Here is a 19,679-nt window from a genome sequence, read left to right as displayed (position 1 = left end):
AAGTTTTGTTAGATATGTAAGGATCCAAAATGCACCTCGGTAGCATAAAGATTATTTTAAGCTAAAAACGTCTGAACAAAAAGAAGCTGCAGGAAGAAACTTTATCTATTCTCCTTTTGCTGATGTAAGCAGGACCTCCTGGAAAATACAGCTGCCATAAATCCCTTCTCTGGGAAGTTTAGAGCCAGAAAAGAGACTTAGCATTATCATGGGAATTACTAACTGTTTAACAAATTTTATCTGAAACTGTCATATCTTCCATTTGTTCTTCCATAAAAGCCCTTTCTCCTCCCTCCTTTTCCCCTTATTAAGTGGGTATCTTTGGCTGTTCTGGAAGCCAATTCATCTCAAGGCTCTGGAGCTTATACATACACTTTGTCTTTTCTCTTGTTAATCTTACCTATTGTCAGTTAAATTCACAGGCCCCCAACCACTGACCCTAAGTTGACAGGGGAAAAGTTTTTGAATGAATACATTTCCTCCTAACAATATGAATGAACAATATGAATGAATACAATTAGACAGAGACTCACCAAATTTTGTTATTGTGTTGTTTTGAGATGGGGTCTCACTGTGTTACCCAGGCTGTCCTTGAACTCTCGGATCCTCCCGCCTCAGCCTCCCGAATAGCTGGGGCTATAGGAATGTACCACTATGCCTGGCTGAATTTTTAATGTGTAACTTCTAGGGAATATGATTAGGGATATTGGAGGACTTTCAACTTTTCTTTCTGTAATTGAATTTCTGAGAAACAACTAGTTTATTTTTTAAGAAGAGGATTTTTTTTCTTTTTTTTTTTTTAATGAGACAGGACCTCACTTTGTCACCCAGGCTGGAGTGCAGTGGCACGATCTTGGCTCACTGCAACCTCCACCTCCCAGGTTCAAGCGATTCTCCTGCCTCAGCCTCCCGAGTAGCTGAGATTATAGGCGCCCACTACCACACCCGGCTGATTTTTGTATTTTTAGTACAGATGAGATTTCACTGTGTTGGACAGGCTAGTCTTGAACTCCCAACCTTCAGTGATCCACCCATCTCGGCCTCCCAAAGTGCTGGGATTACAGGTGTGAGCCACTGTGCCTGGCCAAGAAGAGGACTTTAAGAACAAACTTTCAAAGCTTGGCTAAGCCTGGAATACTCCATCTCTCCCCTATCCTCTCCCTGCAGGCCTCCTGGCCATCCTCATCCCCCGCCTGGACCTGGTCATCTCCCTGGTGGGCTCTGTGAGTGGCTCCGCCCTGGCCCTCATCATCCCACCGCTCCTGGAGGTCACCACCTTCTACTCAGAGGGCATGAGCCCCCTCACCATCTTCAAGGACGCCCTGATCAGCATCCTGGGCTTCGTGGGCTTTGTGGTGGGGACCTACCAGGCCCTGGATGAGCTGCTCAAGTCAGGAGACTCTCACCCCTTTTCCAACTCCACCACTTTTGTTCGGTGAGCCTGGCACTGCTCCTTGCCCACCAGCACCCAACATTTAATGATATGGATCTCTTTTTTTTTTTTTTTGAGACGGAGTTTCTGTCTTGTTGCCCAGGCTGGAGTGCAATGACACGATCTCAGCTCACCACAACTTCTGCCTCCTGGGTTCAAGCGATTCTCCTGCCTCAGCCTCCTGAGTAGCTGGGATTACAGGCATGGGCCAGCACGCCTGGCTAATTTTGTATTTTTAGTAGAGACGGGGTTTCTCCATGTTGGTCAGGCTGGTCTCAAACTCCCGACCTCAGGTGATCCACCCACCTCGGCCTCCCAAAATGCTGGGATTACAGGCGTGAGCCACCGCGCCTGACGGGATCTCTTTTATATGCATTATCTTTATGTCACTGCTTTGCCTTTTCTCTGGGCCAAGTCATGGTGAAACAAGAAAGCTACAAGTTCTAAATGGTAATTTTTTTAAATTTTGTTTTGTTTATTATTTCTTCTTTTCATACCTCTGGCATTCCACTACATTGTGAGCTTTCCCTTGGACGGCTCTGGACTCTATCCAAGCTTATGGTAATTCACACAGTGAATTTCACACCTAGAGTGGAGCTATGCAAGAAGAAGCCACCAGAGGGCCCCAAGTGGCAGCAACTGGCTGAAGGAGGTGCAGCCAGCTAAGACTGTCCACGTTTTGGCAGACAACCGGTTTTCCCGTTTCTGGGTCTGTTCAAAAAGCAAACGTTAAGGGTGGGTACATAATCCACAAGCCAGAAAGTTGTGCACGGCTCCAGTGTTGAGATGGGTAGGGCCAAGATGACCAGTGTGAAACTCTCGGATAGAAAGGAGCCATGCATATTAAATGAGGGGTAACAAACATTTCAAACCATTAGATAACATTTTCTCCCAACTCAAAGATCCCAACAATGAATAGGAGGCATGGAAGTAGATATGCCAGTGGGGAGGGATGAGGGGTGAACATGAATATTATTTGAATAGACTTTACCTCTTAATTCTTGCAACATGCATTCTTGATTACCTACTGTGTGCCAAAGAAGATTTTGTAGAATATTGCAAAAATGACCATAAATTCCTCTTGATAATGTGACTTTGCACCTGCTCCTATGAAAAGATGAAGTCTATATCTGTATCCCTTAAATTTTTTTGTTTGTTTGTGGGTTTTTTTGTTTTGTTTTGTTTTTGTTTGTTTGTTTGAGATGGAGTCTCACTCTGTTGCCCAGGCTGGAGTGCAATGGCACGATCTCAGCTCACTGCAACCTCCACCTCCCGGGTTCAAGCGATTCTTCTGCCTTAGCCTCCCAAGTAGCTAGGATTACAGGCGCCTGCCACTATGCCCTGCTAATTTTTGTATTTTTCGTAAAGATGGGGTTTTACCATGCTGGCCAGGCTGGTCTCAAACTCCTGACCTCAGGTGATCCGCCTGCCTCGGCCTCCCAAAGTGCTGAGATTACAAGTGTGAGCCACCACTCCCGGCCTCTCCCCTTTAAACTTGATCTTGGCCTTGTAACTTGCTTTGGCCAATGGGACATTAGTAAATGTGATGCAGTCAGAGGTTTGGTAATAACCTATGCATCAGGACTTACATCACTTGCTGCTCAATGGAGTTGAGACCTCCAAGTAAAGCATCCTGGGCTAGCCTACCGGAGGATCAGAGACCATGTGGAACACAAATGAATCATCCCAGTTGAGCCCTGTCCGCAGATCAACCAGCTGCCAACTTCCAGACACATGAGTAAAGCCATCCTAGACTATATCCAACCCCAGTCAGGCTGACACAGACCATAAGAATTGTACAGATAATCCACAGAACTGTGATAAATAATAAAGATGTTTGTAATTTTAATACATAAAGAGTGGGAAGTTTTATGCAGCAAAAGATAACTGATAAATCATTCTAAAAAGGATACACTGATTAATGAGAAAAGAATCCCTGCTCTCAAGCAGCCAGTCTACTGTCCATTGGGGAAGAGTAACAGGTAATCAACTAAGAAAATACCATCAAATGTCCATCTAAGGGCAAAGGACACTACCTGCTCTGGAGTACCAAGGAAGACTTTCCACAGGTGGTATCATTTGAGCTGGGCTTTGAGTAGAACTTGAATCTTCTACGACTGAGCCTGAACCTCCTTCCACTCTCTCCTGCTGCCTGGACATTACAGCACCTATGCTTGTGTCTGATCTTGGCTGGCAGCCAGAGGCAAGCCAACCTGAGACATCGCCTCCATCTTTCTGGTGGTGACTGCTCTCTCCCCTCCCCGCAGAATTACTAAAATTGAGAAGATGCACGTAGATAACTAAATAGATGTTTAAGATCTATAGTCTCAAAAGGTCGGGAGAGGAGAGTTTCTCATCCAACTCCCTGTGGTTTATGGGAATGATCTATGCCTGTTCCAGCCTCGGTGTTAAGAGAACATATGAAAAAGCCCTGTCCTGCTTATTTTCATTCTTCATCTTCCCTGTGCTCCCCAATTCCCACGTCCTGGTCTGCTCTTTCTGTATGTTACTTTCTATCTGCTGGATTTCCAGAAGATACTTCATGAGCACAAGTCCACTCAGATGGAGGAAAGGCTGGTGGTCCACACCCAGATCCCATAGCCTACAGAGTCCCTGTTGGGCAATAGGACACTCATAGCCTGTGCAGGGGTCCACAGTGCACTTTGCCAGAGGATGGGTTGTCATTTCCACCCTGAGCTCTCTGTTTCATCAGCAAACCCAAAGGACTTCCAATGATCCATTCTGAGTGTTGGCAATGTGATCATCCTCTCTGGAAATATTTCTCTCCCACTCTGCTCCACTATCAATCACCCCACCCATCCTTGAAGTTTAAAGTTATCTTGTCTGTTATTAAGAAAAGTTTACACTCATTCTCTAAAGATAAGCCCCTACTGTGTAATATGATAGGGTTAATTTTATTACTCAGACCAAGCTGGCTAAAGTTAAATCTTGGAAAGAAAAACTAAATTTAGCAACATTGATATAACCAACAAAATCAAGCTAGGGAGACTCGTTAGTAATTATTGGCAACACTAAAGACTACTACATGTTAGCTTTATGTCTGAGTGGTGGTGATATTAAAATTTCTTAAGTGGTTTGGAACTGATTTTTTAATACACACATATGCACACACACACGACTTTCTTCCCCTCATTTAACTTACTATTTATTTAACTTCTGGAGCTTGCTAGTGAGTCAAGGAACATAGAAAATCCTTCCTCCTTTCCTTCACTGAGTGCTTACTAAGGATTTTACATGAGATTATCTCATTTAATCCTTACAATGACCCTGTGATGTTTACACTGTCATTGTCTCCATTTTCAGATAAGGAAACAGGCTCAGAGACATTAAATAACTTGTTAAAGATCAAACGTATAGTGAAGGATGGATCCAGGATGCAAACATTTGTGCATCAAAGCTCCTCATTGCATTGTAGGGCCCAAGGGAGGCCATTGAATAGTGGTTATCAAAAAGTAAAATAGGGAGGAGGTAGAGCAAGATGGTAGAAAGCTCCACTGATCTGTCCTGTCCCCCAACCCCCGCTGCAAGGACACCAATTTAACAATTATGTACACAAAAAAAGCACCTTCATAAGAACCAAAAAACGTGGGCACTCACAGTACCTGGTTTTAACTTCGTATGGCTGAAAGAGGCACTAAAGAGGTAAAAGAAAAAACAGTCTTGAATCAACCACGCCACCCCTCCCCCACCCCCAGCAGGGGCCTATGGTGCCCAGAGTATCTCTGGGCTCTGGGGAAGGGAGAACCCAGTAATTGTGAGGCATTGACTAGGTGCTGCCCTTGTTACAGCAGAAAGGAAAACCAGACCAAACTCAGCTGACACCCGTCCACAGAGGGAGCATTTAAACCAGCCCTAGCCAGAGGGGAATCACTGATCCCAGAGGTCAGAACTCTAGTTCCCATAAGCCTTACCACCATGGGCTAAAGTGCTCTGGGGCTTTAAATAAACTTGAAAGGCAGTCTAGGCTACAAGGACTACAACTCCTAGGAGACTCCTAGTACTGAATTGGTCCCAGAGACAGTGGACTAGGGGAGCAGGAGACATACTGAGACACCAGTTGGAGTGACTAAGGGAGTGCTTGGCATCACCCCTCTCCTAACAAACAAGATGCACAGCTTGTGGCTCCAGAAGAGACCCCTTCCTTTTGCTTGAGGTGAGGAGAGGGAATAGTGGGGAGGACTTTGTCTTACATCTTAGATACCAACTCAGCCACATAAGAATAGGGCATGGATCAGAGTCATGACGCTGCCTTTCCAGGCCTTAGCTCCTGGGCATTTCTAGACATACCCTGGGCCTTGAAGGCCCGCTGCCTTGAAGGAAAGGACCCAGTCCTGACAGCATTCATCACCTGCTCACTGAAGAGCCCTTGGGCCCTGATTAAACACCAGTGATACCCAGATACTACATCAAGGGCCTTGGGTGAGACTCTGAGACCTGCTGACTTTAGTTACCAGCTCAGCCACAGGGGTAGAGCACCAAGTAGGCTCTTGGGGTCCCCAATTCCAGGACTTGGCTCTTGGATGGCATTTCTGGACCTGTCCTGGGCCAGAGGGTAGCCCACTGCCTTGAAGGGTGAGTCCCAGGCCAGGCAGCATGCACCAAAAGCTGACTGAAGAGCCCTCAGGACTTAAGAGAACATTGGCAGTAGTCTGGCATTACTCCCTGTGGGCCTGAGGTGTCAGTGGCCATAGGGTGAGGCTCCCCTACCTTTAGAAAGGGGAGGGAAGAGTGAAAAGGACTGTGTCTTGTGGTTCGAGTGCCAGCTCAGCCACAGTACAACAGAACATCAGGTAAACTTCTTAGGTTTTTGATTCTAGTCCCTGGCTGTCAGACAGATGGCACCTCTGGACCCGCATAGGGCCTGGGGGAACTCTCCACATTAAAAGGAAAAATACAGACCTGAATGGCTTGCCACCTGCTGATTATAGAGCCCCAGGACCTTGAGCGAACACAAGCAGTAGCCAGGGAGTGGTTACAGGAGGCCTTGAGCAAGACCCAGTGCTATGCTGGCTTCGGGTCTGACCCAGTGCAGTCATAGTGATGGTGGTCACAAGGGTGCTTGTATCACTCCACCCCCAGCTTCATGTGGCTCAGAATAGACAAAGAGAGAGACTCTCGGAGAAAGTAAGGGAAGAGAACAAGAGTCTCTATCTGGTAATCCAGAGAGAATTCTCCCAGATCTTGTCCAAGACAATCAAGATGGTACCTCTGTCAGTCTGCAACAACCACAGTGTTGCTGGGCTTGGGTTGTGCCCTGAAGCAGATACAACTTAGATCACAACACCCAAGCCCTTTCAAATATCTGGGAAGCCTTCCCAAGAATGATGGATACAAACAAGTCCAGACAGTGAAGACTGCAAAAAAATACCTAACTCTTCAATGCCCAGAAGCTGAACAGCATTTACTAGCATCAACACCATCCATGAAAACATGACCTCACCAAATGAACTAAATAAGGCACCAGGGACCAATCCTGGAGATACAGAGATATGTGAACTTTCAGTCAGAGGATTGAAAATAGTTGTTTTGAGGAAACTCATAGAAATTCAAGATAACATAGAGAAGGAATTCATCAGATAAATTTAACACAGATATTGAAATCATGAAAAAGAATCAATCAGAAATTCTGGAGCTGAAAAATTCCATTGCCATACTGAAGAATGCATCAGAGTCTTTTAATAATAGAATCGATCCACCAGAAGAAAGAATTAGTTAGCTTAAAGATAGGCTGTTTGAAAATATACAGTCAGAGGAGACCAAAAAAAAGGGACAAAAAATAATGAAGCACACCTACAGGATCTAGGAAACAGCCTCAAAAAGGTAAATCTAAGTTACTAGCCTTAAAGAGGAAGTAGAGAAAGAGGGGTAGAAAGTTTATTCAAAAGGATAATAGAGAGCTTCCTAAACCTAGAGAAAGTTATCAATATCCAAGTACAAGAAGTTTATAGAACACCAAGCAGATTTAACCTAAACAAGACTACCTTAAGGCATTTAATAATCAAACTCCCGAAGATCAAGTATAAAGTATCCTAAAAGCAGCAAGAGAGAAAAAAACAAAAACAAACAAACAAACAAACAAAAAACACCATAGAGCTCCAATATGTCTGGCAGCAAGACTTTTCAGTGGAAACCTTATAGGCAAGGAGAGAGTGGCATGACATATTTAAAGTGCTGAAGGAAAACACTTTTACCCTAGAATAGTATATCTGGTGAAAATATACTTCAAACGTGAACGAGAAATAAAGACTTTCCCAGACAAACAAAAATTGAAGGACTTTATCAACTCCAGACCTGTCCTACCAGAAATGCTAAAGGGAGTACTTCAATCAGAAAGAAAAGGATGTTAATGAGCAATAAGTAATCACCTGAAGGTACAGAACTCACTGGTAATAGTAAATACACAGAAAAACACAGACTATTATAACTCTGTGACTGTGGTGTGTGACCTACTTTTATCCTAAATAGAAAGACTAAACAATGAACCAATCAAAAATAATAACAACTTTTCAAGACTTACTACAATAAAATATAAACAGAAACAATGAAAAATTAAAAAGCAGGGGGATGAAGTCAAGGCAGAGTTTTTATTAGTTTTCTTTGTTTTTGTTTGTTTGCTTGTTTATGCAGTGTTCATCTGTTATCAGGTTAAAATAATGTGTTATAAGATAGTATTTGCAAGCCTCATGGTAACCTCAAACCAAAAAACATATAGTGGATACACACACACACAAAAGCAAGAAACTAAAGCATATCAAAAGATAAAAATCAGTTTCACTAAAGGAAGATAAGGAAAAAAAGAAGGAAGAGAAAACCGCAACCAGAAAACAAGTAACAAAATGGCAAGAGTAAATCCTTATTTATCAATAATAACATTGAATGTAAATGGACTAAACTCTCCAATCAAAAGACATAAACTGGCTGAATGAATAAAAAAACAAGACCCACTGATCTGTTGCCTACAAGAAAATGACTTCACCTATAAAAGCATACATAGGCTGAAAATAAAGGGATGAAAAAATATATTCCATGCCAATGGAAATAAAAAAAAAGCAGGAGTAGCTATACTTATATCAGGCAAAATAAATTTTAAGACAAAAGCTGTAAGAAGAGGCAAAGGAGTTCACTATATAATGATCAAAAAGTCAATTCAACAAGAGGATATAACAACTGTAATTATATGTGCAGCAAACACTGGAGCACCCAGATATATAAAGCCAATATTATTAGAGCTAAAGAGAGAAATAGATACCAATAGTTAGAGACTTCAACACCCAACTTTCTGCATTGGACAGATCTTCCCAACAGAAAATTAACAAAGAAACACAGGACTTAATCTGTGCTATAGACCAAGTAGATCTAACAGATATTTATGGAATATTTCATCCAATGGCTTAAGAATACACATCCTTTTCCTCAGCACATGGATCATTTTCAAGGATAGACCATATGTTAGGTCACAAAACAAGTCTTAAAACATTCCAAAAAACTGAAATAATACCAAGCAGCTTCTCTGACCACAATGGAATAAAACTTGAAATCAACAACAAGAGGAAGTTTGGAAACTATACAAACACATGGAAATTAAACAGTGTGCTCCTCAATGACCAGTGGGTCAGTGAAGAAATTAAGAAGAAAATTTAAAAATCCTTGAGACAAATGATATGGTAATATAACATACCACAATCTATGGGATACAGCAAAAGCAGTACTAAAAGGGAAGTTTATAGCTGTAAGTGCCTACATCAAAAATAGGGAAAACTTCAAATAAACAATCTAACGATGCATCTAGCTGGGAACGGTGGCTCACGCCTGTAATGCTAGCACTTTGGGAGGCCAAGGTGGGTGGATCACTTGAGGTCAGGAGTTCAAAACCAGCCTGGCCAACACGGTGAAACCCCGTCTCTACTAAAAATACAAAAAAAAATTAGCCGGGTATGGTGGTGGGTGCCTGTAATCCCAGCTACTCGGGAAGCTGAGGCACGAGATCACTTGAACCCAGGAGGTGGAGGTTGCAGTGAGCCAAGATTGTGCCACTGCACTCCAGCCAGGGCAACAGAGTGAGACTCCATTTCAAAAAACAAACAAACAAAATGCATCTTAAAGAACTAGAAAAGCAAGAGTAAACCAAACCCAAAATTAGTAGAAGAAAAGAAATAATAAAGATCAGAGCAGAAATAAATGAAATTGAAATGAAAACAATATAAAAGATCGATAAAACAAAATGTTGGTTTTTTTGAAAAGTTAAACAAAATTGACAAACCAATAGCCAGACTAAGAAAAATAGAGAGAAGATCCAAGTAAATAAAATCAGAAATGAAAAAAGAGACATTACAACTGATACTGCAGAAATACAAAGGATCATTAATGGCTGCTATGAGCAACTATATGCCAATAAATTGGAAAATCTACAAGAAATGGACAAATTCCTAGACACATACAATCTACCAAGATTGAATCAGGAAGAAATCCAAAACCTGAAGAGACCAATAACAAGTAATGAGATCAAAGCAATAATAAAAAGTCTCCAGGTAAAGGAAAGCCTTGGACCCTATGGCTTAACTGCTGAATTCTACTAAACATTTAAAGAAGAACTAATACGAATCCTACTCAAACTATTCCAAAAAACAGAAGAGGAGGGACTACTTCCAAACTCATTGACTATTATAGAAGTTCAGTATTACCCCGATACCAAAACCAGACAAAGACACATTAAAAAAAAAAAAAGAAGAAAAGAAAAGAAAAGGAAATTACAAGCCAACATCCTTTTGTGTGCTTGCTCTGGGTGATGGTGATTTCCACCGTCTCTGTTTTGTAGTTGTGAGTTTGGCTTTGCCTTGTTTTAAAACAAGCATAACATTTATTATAATCGATCACTGTCTTGTTTACTTGTTTACTGTCTGTCTTCCTACTAAAGGAAAGACAGACTCCTTGCAAATGGAACGACGGTCCATCCTATTCATTGTTAAATCTGCAGCACCTTATATAGAATAGGCATGGGTTAGGTAAGTATTAAAACAATGAATAAATGACCTGGCAAAATCCCACTTCTTTTTTTTTTTTTTTTTTTTTTTTTTTTTTTTCGAGACAGAGTCTTACTCTGTCGTCCAGGCTGGAGTGCAATGGCGTGACCTCGGCTCACTGCAACCTCCGCCTCCTGGGTTCAAGTGATTCTCCTGCCTCAGCCTCCCGATTTGCTGGGATTACAGGTGCATGCCACCATGCCTGGCTAATTTTTTGTATTTTTAGTGGAGATGTGGTTTCACCATGTTGGTCAGGCTGGTCTCTAACTCCTCACCTCAGATGATCTGCCCACCTCGGCCTCCCAAAGTGCTGGGATTACAGGCATGAGCCACTGCACCCGGCCACAAAACCCCATATCTACAAAAAATACAAAAATTAGCTGGGCATGGTGGTATATGCCTGTAGTCCCAGCTACTTGGGAGGCTGAGGTTGGAGGATCGCTTGAGCCCGGGAGGAGGAGGTTGCAGTGAACTGTGATTATGCCACTGCACTTCAGCCTGGGTGACAGTGAAACTCTGTCTCAAAAAAATAAAAATAAAATAATAAATGAATAAGTGCAACAGGGGAGGGGAAATTATTTTCAACTTGAGAAAAAGTCTTTTGGGCATCAGAGGAGAGAGAAATTTCATTTGATATTCAGAGGAAGAGAGAAGCTCCCAGTGCTGATTTTACAGCAGCACTAAGAGGTGGTGTGGGGAGTACCTTGGCCCCCATGAGCTTCATAAGCAATCTGTGCAGTCATCCCAAACAAACATGCAATCAAAGTTCAGTGCTGGTGCTTGCTCTGCAAAAGCAGCTTCAGGACGCGATTTTGTTAATGCCAGTCCCATTCTTTCTGTTACTCATGTCAAAAATGTTGGAGTCTTCCTTGATTCCTCTCTCTTTTATACCCCACCTCAAGTTCATCAGCACATCCTCTTGGCTTTATCTTTAAAAGTATCCAGAATTCAATCACTTTTCACCATCTCTTTCACTACCACTCTGGTTTAAGCCACTACAGACTGACACCTGGGTCATTGCTACACCCTCCTGGATTATTGTAATAGCCTCCTAATTGATATCCCTTGCACCCCTCAATCTGCTCGCCAAAAAAAAAAAAAAAAAAATGGCCAGAGACATCCTGTCAAAATGTTTAAGTCATGTCACTTCTCTGCTCAGAACCCTCCATGATTTCTCATCTCTTAAAGTAAAATCTAAAGTTGTTACAATAGCCTACAAGATCCTGCCCACCCACTCCATCCCACTTTCATTACCTCTTTAACCACATCTCTGGTGTGACCATGTAATTTGTCATCGAAACCAGGATATCTCTGTTTATTTTATTCTTTTTTTTTTTTTTTGAGGTGGAATTTTGTTCTCGTCACCCAGGCTGGAGTACAATGGTGCGATCTCCGCTCACTGCAACCTCCGCCTCCGGGGTTCAAGAGATTCTCCTGCCTCAGCCTCCCAAGTAGCTGGGACTATAGGTACATGCCACCAAGCTCGGCTAATATTTATATTTTTTAGTAGAGATGGGGTTTCACCATGTTGGCCAGGCTGGTCTCTAACTCCTGACCTCAGGTGATCTGCCCACCTCGGCCTCCCAAAGTGCTGGGATTATAGGTGTGAGCCACTGAGCCTGGCCTATTTTATTTTATTTTTAGGGTCTTTTCCCAGGCTGGCCTCAATCAATCTTACCATTTCAGCCTCCCAAGTAGTTGGGTCTACAAGTGTGCACCACCTCACTCAGCTGCAGGATACTTTTAATAATGAAGGGAGGCACCATTAGTAATTATGCCAGGGCAATAGGCACAAACCAGGAGAATCCGTTCTCCTTTGTGCGCTCCCAGATAGCCATATGACCTCATTGCCATTCTTAAAACACCCCAGGCACTCTCCTGCCTCAGGACCTTTGCCCTTCTTGCCCCTCTGCTGGGAGTTTCTTACCCAAGACCTACGTGAGTTGTGCTCCCTCACTTTGTTCAGCCCTTTGCCCAAATGTCACTTTCTAGGTGAGGCCCTCTCTGATCACCCAATCTAAAATTGTGACCCTCCCCCTAGCTGACACTCCCCCATTACCCTTGCCTGGATTTTCTCTATACCACTTTTTACTAACAGATACTTGATATATTTGTTTTGTTTATTGTCTGTCTCCCCCAGCCCCTCCAGATCGTAAATTCCATGAGAACAGAGATTGTAGTAAGTTTTCTACCCTAATATATTCCCAGCATGGAGAACAGTTTCTAGCATATATTAGATGCTCAATAAATATTTTCTGAACAAATGATTTTTTTTAAACATGACCTGCACTCCCTTCCAAATCACTGGCAGGCCATACATGCCTCCTGTATAGAAATTCTGAGCAGGTGGCATTTGAACTGGGCCTTACAAGCCACTCTTCACCCCACCCAGGGAACATGGTAGCTGGATTATGCTCTGTTGGGCCACATCTGCATCCCAGGATTCTGCAGCAGCTCATTGGCTGGGCAGCCTCCATTGTGAGGTAGCTCTGGTTTCTTCCTTGCTAAAGACAGACAAGCACTGAGCCTGGCCCCACATCCAGGCACCAGGACCTCCAATCCAATGGTGCCTTCTGCCTCCCAGTCCCACTGTTCACTTTGCCCTACAGCAGCAAGGCTAAACTAGGAGAGGCCAAAAGCCCAGGCAAGTCCTGGTTGGGCAAGCAATTGCGAGGGAAACTGAGGACCATCCTGACTGAGATGGGTCTTTCATAAGTCCCTCAAGAACCAGGTGAGGCATCATCAACATCAGCCTCTCCTGCCACCACCGCTTCCCTGATTCATGCACTTCAGGCTTCAGCCAGCAGCACACATCCTTGGGGTTAGGAGCCAGCATCTCAGGTCGGCAGCCATGGTTTCTCTGGAGAAAGACCCATCAGAGGCTCATTCAGAGCCTTAACCCTGAGCCTCCGCCACCTACCCACCGTGTTGAAGATGTCATTGCTTGGAAGGGACTACAACAGTGAGCTGAACTCCTTGGACAACGGATCTCAGTCACCCTTGGAGAGCAGCAGTAGCATTACTTCAGAGAATGTCCATCCTGCTGGAGAAGCTGGACTATCGTAAGTGGCCGCACTGCCCTTCCAGGCCTGAGGTCAAGCACTGCTGTTTTTGCAGCTCTGGACTATGTCTTCCTTCATCTATCTCCTTAACATGCTTATTCCATTAACAGGATATGCATGGATAAAAGATGAAACCTCAGAATCTAAGGAGGTCAATCCCTGTGGCTCTGGCTACTAGCCCTGTTTCCCAGTTTTTACGAAGAACCCAGCTAGAGCAGCCACCCTCAACATGAGCAGCTTGTCTCCAGGGACAGTTTCCTATCTCAGGCTGTCTGCCCTTTCCTTCCTCCCTTTCTTTCTTCCACAGTCTCTGGCTGCCTTCTTCTCTTCACACATCTGCCATTATTCTCTCTGCCTCTTCTCCCCAACCCCCCATGCCATCCATCCAGAAAACAAAAGGTGGTAACTCCATGTCTCCACCTTTACTGCCCCAGACTCAGACACATGGAACTCTTCTCTCTTTTTTTTAAATTAAATTAAATTAAATTTAAGCTCCAGGATACATGTACAGGACATGCAGGTTTGTTACATAGGTAAACGTGTGTCATAGTGGTTTGCTGCACCTATCAACCCATCACCTAGGTATTAAGCCCACATACCTTAGCTATTTATCCTGATGCTCTCCCTTCCCCTGCCCCCCATCCCCAACCAGCCCCAGTGTGTGTCTTGTTCTCCTCCCTGTGTCCATGTGTTCTCATTGTTCAGCTCCCACTTACAAGTGAGAACATGCAGTGTTGGGTTTTCTGTTCCTTTGTTAGTTTGCGGAGTATACTGGCTTCCAGCTCCATCCATGTCCCTGCAAAGGACATGATCTCGACAGAACTCTTCTTCTAGGACTTACTGTCAATCAGACTGCTATCTGGTAATCATCAGATCAGTAATAACTGTGGGCACAAAGAGATTATCAATGACAATCCCCAGTGTTGATAAGGATATCAGGAAATGCCCTCTCTCATCTTTTTGGGAAGAATTAAATTGGTATCTTTCTAGATGGCAATGTTGCATGTCAAATCCTAAAATGTCATTTGTATAAAACATACAAATATTTATTTGGCAAATCCTGTCTGAAAGTATAGAGCTCGTGCACACACACACAAAACTGACAGCAGTGGTTGCCTCTGGGGAAGAGAATTCGGAGGCTGAGAGAAAAGAGTTTTATATTTGTTTCATAAGGATTTGGATTATTGTGTTTTATCTTTTGAATTTTGTACTGTAAGTATTACAATCTAGTTTTTTAAAGTATAATGAAATATAAATAAATATACCCTTTGATTAATAATACCCCTTCTAGGAATTTTTTCTAATGAAATAATAGCACAAGAGTGCATAATTTTTATCAAAGCACTTGTTATAATGTAACCACTCAATGGGTTCACCTTGCCCACTGCCTAGACAGAGACGATTTATCAAGACAGGGGAATTGCAATGGAGAAAGAGTAATTCATCCAGAACCTGCTGTGCAAGAGACGAGAGGTTTTTTTTTTTTTTTTTAGACGGAGTCTCGCTCTGTCGCCCAGGCTGGAGTGCAGTGGTGCGATCTCAGCTCACTGCAAGCTCAAGACCAGAGTTTTATTATCATTCAAATCGGTCTCCCTGAACATTCGGGAATTAGAGTTTTTAAAGATAATTTGGTGGGTAGGAGCTTGGGAAGTGGGGAGTGCTGATTGATCAGGTTGGAGATGGAATCACAGGGGCTCAAAGTGAGTTTTTCTTGCTGTTTTCTATTCTTGGGTGGGATGGCAGAACTGGTTTAGCCAGATGACTGGTCTGGGTGGTTTCAGATGGTCCATCAGAGTGCAGGGTCTGCAAAATAACTCAAACACTGATTTTAGGCTTTATAATGTGATGTTATCCCCAGGAACAATTTGGGGAGGTTTAGACTCCTGGAGCCAGAGGCTGCATGACCCCTAAACTGTAATATCCAATGTTATAGCCAATTTGTTAGTCCTGCAAAGGCAGAATGGTCCCCAGGCAAGAAGGGGGTCTTTTTGGGAAAGGGTTGATATCAATAGTCAAACCATGAAGTGAATTCCTCCCCAAAGTTAGTTCAGCTTATGTCCAGGAATCAACAAGGACATCTTAAAGGTTAGAACCAAGATGGAGCTGGTTAGGTCTGATTTCTTTCACTGTCATAATTTCCTGTTATAATTTTGCAAAGGCAGTTTCAATAATATTGAAAACTTGGAAACATTAAGAGAAAGGTTAACACATGGAACAAACATACAGTAGAATATGACACAGTCATTACAAGTGATGGAGGAAATCTATGGACATGGAAAGTGTGTAGCACATTTATTCATACAGAAAATTAGTTGAGGATCCAGAATGTATAGCGGTTCTCTTTATGTAAAATTTGGTGCATTTAGAGCAAAAAAAGATGCCCAGAGGAGTGCTAATTATAATGTGTGGTTATTTTCAATTGGTGGGATTTTGGAATTTCCTTTTATAATAGCAATTGTATAGTTTTCAAGAAAAAATATAAACCCAATTTTTTAAGTCTCAGGGGAGCTTGCAACATCTATTTATGCTTCAAGGTCCAGATGGGTAATGCTGTCAGCTAAGGCACAGTGGTTCCTCCGAAACCTTGTCTCACCTTTCCCACAATATGTGATTCAAATAGGGGTAAGACATGGATGCTGTCACAGGAAAGAAGTGAGAGACAAAAGAAAAAAGAGCAGAGGGTGGGAAATGGGACCACATCTTTTGGAGAAATTACTACTAAAGAATTGACAAATTACAGTTATCAAGAAATAAAAGTTATCTCTTGGAAGTAAAGGGACAATGGGTGCCCCACCCCCCATCCTTAGGTGAACAGACTGCCCTAACAGAAGTTAGGTCAATAGACTTCACTCAATAGACTGAAGTCACAGAAGTCCCCAACAGTCCACCTGTTCTCGCAACCCAACCCTCTCTCAGGTCAGCACTGAAATGCAAAGACCTGGTACAGCTTCTTCCAAGCCCCTTGCCATGACTCCCTAATGGATAAGACAAAGAGATGTGAGCACTGTCTCTGCTGGACTCATTTGGGCAGTTGGTTTTGGCTCTCCTGGCCACCTGCAGACAACTGAAGTGTGGCACAAGGGCATTCTCTATCTTAGCCTGAGACTTCATCTGTATCTCCCAATGGCATCTTCAAGGTACCCTTTTGTTCTTGGGTGGAGGGGGCACTTCTACTTGCTTAAACCAGCCCACGCTTGCCTTTTTCCTATCATCCCAATTCTTCTTCCTCTTGAAGGATGCACTTTCTAAAAAGTGAGCACCATGAAGGCCAAACCAAAGGTGGCAGTGATGATGATGATCATGATGATGATCATGATGATGATGAGACAATGATATGATGATGATGATGCTCACATCTGTGAAGCACTTCATGATTCCATGATTCATCATGTTGTTACCTCTTTTGAGTCTTACAGCTTCCCTGGGACATAGGCAAGACTAAAATTGTTCTCCCTTTTGTGGCAGTGAAACAGGATCTAAGCAGCTAAGGGCTTCCCAAAGTAGTAACCAAACACAGTAGGTTAGCAGCAGAGCTAGAACTCAGAATTAAGTGCTCCTACCTCTGCGTTCAATGCTTACACATGTACTTTTTATTTAAGTTCCTTTTTGATTCTGTTCTCATGATCCTGCTCCCACCTTTCCTAGCCAATCCACATCAAGATTGGAGATGCCTGGGCAGGAGCTGCCAGCACAGGTGTGAAGAATATTTAGAACCCTAGGCCCTAGCCCCCTGCTGGGACCACCATAAGTACTCTATATGCATAGTAACAATGGTTATTACATTATTAAATTTTACCCAGTGCATAATGTGGATATATTACATAGCAATTCATAGATATATATAGAGAGAGATAGATATATATCACATGCAGCTCATTTCATATATATATAGAGAGAGAGAGAGAGAGCACAAGCAATTCGTATTCACAGTAAATATTGGTTGAACAAATGGATGAAGGAGTAAACTAAAACCAGTAAATATTCTATATATGGTAGATTTTTGTTTCTAGTGAGTCAGTTAATAAATAACCTGATGCCTCACTGTAGATTGAGGCAACTATTACTAATTTTTTCCATTGTCTATCTAACTGATAGACATGTATTAGGTCGCAATAAATGTTATTTGAGAGAATAATTCATGAAAGAAATCACTGGATGAATTAATGAACCAACCAGTAGTAGAGTGTTATCCAGAATAGTAGCAATTTTTATTTCCCTTAGAGCCTAGTGTGTATTAAATATTTGTTGAGTCACTTAAACTAGCACCATCCCCAGATCAGATGTTCCAGGACAGACTGCTAGAACTGAGAGTTGTCTCCAAGTCTACCTCATCAGGTTTTGTCCCTCTTCCTATCAGGCGCTCTGGAGATGCCAGAAGGAGGCTGGGCTTCTGGCCATGCTTCCCTTCCACTAACAGTACCTTCTGTCTCCCTACTCTTCCCACCACAGGATGATTCAAACTTTGATCCACTTGTTGAAATGCAACATTGGCACAGGGCTCCTGGGGCTTCCCCTGGCCATAAAGAATGCCGGCTTATTGGTAAGAGGCATCTGTGGGATGGGAACTAGGTTTGCTCATTTGCGGAAGGGGGTGATAGGTCTTGAAGGCCTTCATATTGTTATCAATGGGCAATTTGGGGGTAACCTCTGCAATTGAAAATGTGCCTGTTGGCATCAATCCTCTGGAGCCAACCTGGGTCCAACCTAAGCATCCCTGGAGGGGGCACACCATTACTCTTAAAGACTCACCATGCTCATCTCACTCTACTTTGCCACCATTCTCCCCACAGTCCTCCCCACTCCCTAGGATCACATGCAGCTCATTTCATTATTTGCATTAACAGCCCAATCCCTGCAGGCATTTGAGTGTGTGACTCCTGTTCCAAACTACATGATGGCGCATGAGAAAATGTCTTGGACATGAGGATAGACGCCTCCATCAATCCCACCAATCCACTCTCCCCACGCCAGCCTACCTCTTTCTCTTTTCCTGTGCTGTTCCTGCCCCCTTGTTCCTGTCTTTTTAAATTGCCTCCTCTCTAAAACTTTACTCTTTCCTATGATCATTAATGCCATCCTCACTTTGTATTTTTCTACCATTTATATTTACCTTACCTGGGATTCTTAAAGCACTTACGAAGATAAGATAAGTATTTATTTATTTATTTATTTATTGAGACAGAGTCTTGCTCTGTCCCCCAGGCTGGAGTGCAGTGGCACAATCTTGGCTCACTGCAATCTCTACCTCCTGGGTTCAAGTGATTCTCCTGCCTCAGCCTCCCGAGTAGCTGGCATTACAGGTGTGGGCCACCACGCCCAGCTAATTTTTGTATTCTTTGTAGAGACAGGTTTTCATCATGTTGGCCAGGCAGGTCTCAAACTCCTGACCTCAGGTGATCAGCCCATCTTGGCCTTGCAAGGTGCTGGGATGACAGGCGTGAGCCACCTCGCCCAGCCGACATATTTGTTTTTTAATAGACCCACCTTCCTCATTTAATTGAAATCTCTGTGGGCAAAAACTGTCTGATTTCCCTTTGCACCTCCCCACGGTAGCCTCTGTAGGGACTGGCACACAGCAAGTTTCCACTAACATCTATTGAATGGAATTGATACCAAATATATAATTCCATTTCATTGCAGTGAATCTTTTCTTACCTCCAGGCCTGGTAAGTGGCTCCCATGTCTAAAGAAGGCGAGACCCTTGCTTCCTCTGTCATGACTTCTGATCTTCAGTGGTTCCAACCCAGAGATGGGACACTCCCCTTTGGAATCCTCTGGGTTCTAGAGCTTCTGCAAAAAAACACGGTCCTCAGCCAAACTATCTTTGCCAGGGTGGTATTTGCTTTTTAAGACGATGCTTTTATTCTTTGATGTTTGCTTCCTCAGAGTCATTAGATGATTTCTTTACCTTTCATCTCCCTTCAGAACCTCTGGCCATGACTCATTTGAGAAATATGTATTGAGTACCTATCTACCCTGTGCATTTGTAGCCCCTGGGAATATAGAAGCAAACAAGACACGAGAGTCTCTGCTGCATGAAGCCTGCATTCCAGTGGAGTCTAGTGGTGCTCTTGATACCTCATTTGTATCTTTGTGATAGGTCACATCTATAAAGACACAAGTGTTCAGAATAAAGGATGTGAG

At 43.0% G+C, this 19,679-nt stretch overlaps 4 protein-coding genes across 8 annotated transcripts in view; 2 read left to right on the top strand and 2 right to left on the bottom strand.

The window, feature by feature from the left end:
- SLC36A2 (solute carrier family 36 member 2) overlaps positions 1 to 3,289 on the top strand; it is a 78,828-nt gene extending 75,539 nt beyond the window's left edge. The window contains exon 12 of the mRNA XM_032158421.2: positions 1,168 to 3,289. Coding sequence (XP_032014312.1) covers positions 1,168 to 1,439 — 272 coding nt within the window. The 3' untranslated portion in view covers positions 1,440 to 3,289. The remainder of the gene's footprint in view (positions 1 to 1,167) is intronic.
- The window catches only part of GM2A (ganglioside GM2 activator), a 109,512-nt gene that overhangs the window by 42,995 nt on the left and 46,838 nt on the right, over positions 1 to 19,679 (bottom strand). Inside the window, exon 5 of one of the 2 annotated variants that reach the window (XM_058440064.1) lies at positions 19,197 to 19,325. The exons of the other annotated variant lie outside the window; for it this stretch is intronic. The gene's annotated coding sequence lies outside the window, so the exon portion shown is untranslated. Of the gene's footprint in view, positions 1 to 19,196; positions 19,326 to 19,679 lie in introns of those variants that run through there. 2 annotated transcript variants of the gene reach the window in all.
- SLC36A1 (solute carrier family 36 member 1) overlaps positions 1 to 19,679 on the bottom strand; it is a 230,218-nt gene that overhangs the window by 189,595 nt on the left and 20,944 nt on the right. The window contains exon 1 of one of the 2 annotated variants that reach the window (XM_058440059.1): positions 19,191 to 19,278. The exons of the other annotated variant lie outside the window; for it this stretch is intronic. The gene's annotated coding sequence lies outside the window, so the exon portion shown is untranslated. Of the gene's footprint in view, positions 1 to 19,190; positions 19,279 to 19,679 lie in introns of those variants that run through there. 2 annotated transcript variants of the gene reach the window in all.
- Positions 12,999 to 19,679, top strand: part of SLC36A3 (solute carrier family 36 member 3) — a 29,065-nt gene continuing 22,384 nt past the window's right edge. For all 3 annotated transcript variants that reach the window (XM_032158400.3, XM_032158399.3, XM_058440053.1), the window contains exons 1-2: positions 12,999 to 13,535; positions 17,985 to 18,075. In XM_032158400.3, the coding sequence (XP_032014291.1) occupies positions 13,408 to 13,535; positions 17,985 to 18,075 (219 nt within the window). In that variant the 5' untranslated portion in view covers positions 12,999 to 13,407. The remainder of the gene's footprint in view (positions 13,536 to 17,984; positions 18,076 to 19,679) is intronic.

Source organism: Hylobates moloch, unplaced genomic scaffold, assembly GCF_009828535.3.
Source record: "Hylobates moloch isolate HMO894 unplaced genomic scaffold, HMol_V3 SCAFFOLD_6, whole genome shotgun sequence".
NCBI lineage: Eukaryota > Metazoa > Chordata > Mammalia > Primates > Hylobatidae > Hylobates > Hylobates moloch.
Note: the sequence above shows the minus strand (reverse complement) of the source record. Positions and strands in the feature narration are given on the sequence as shown.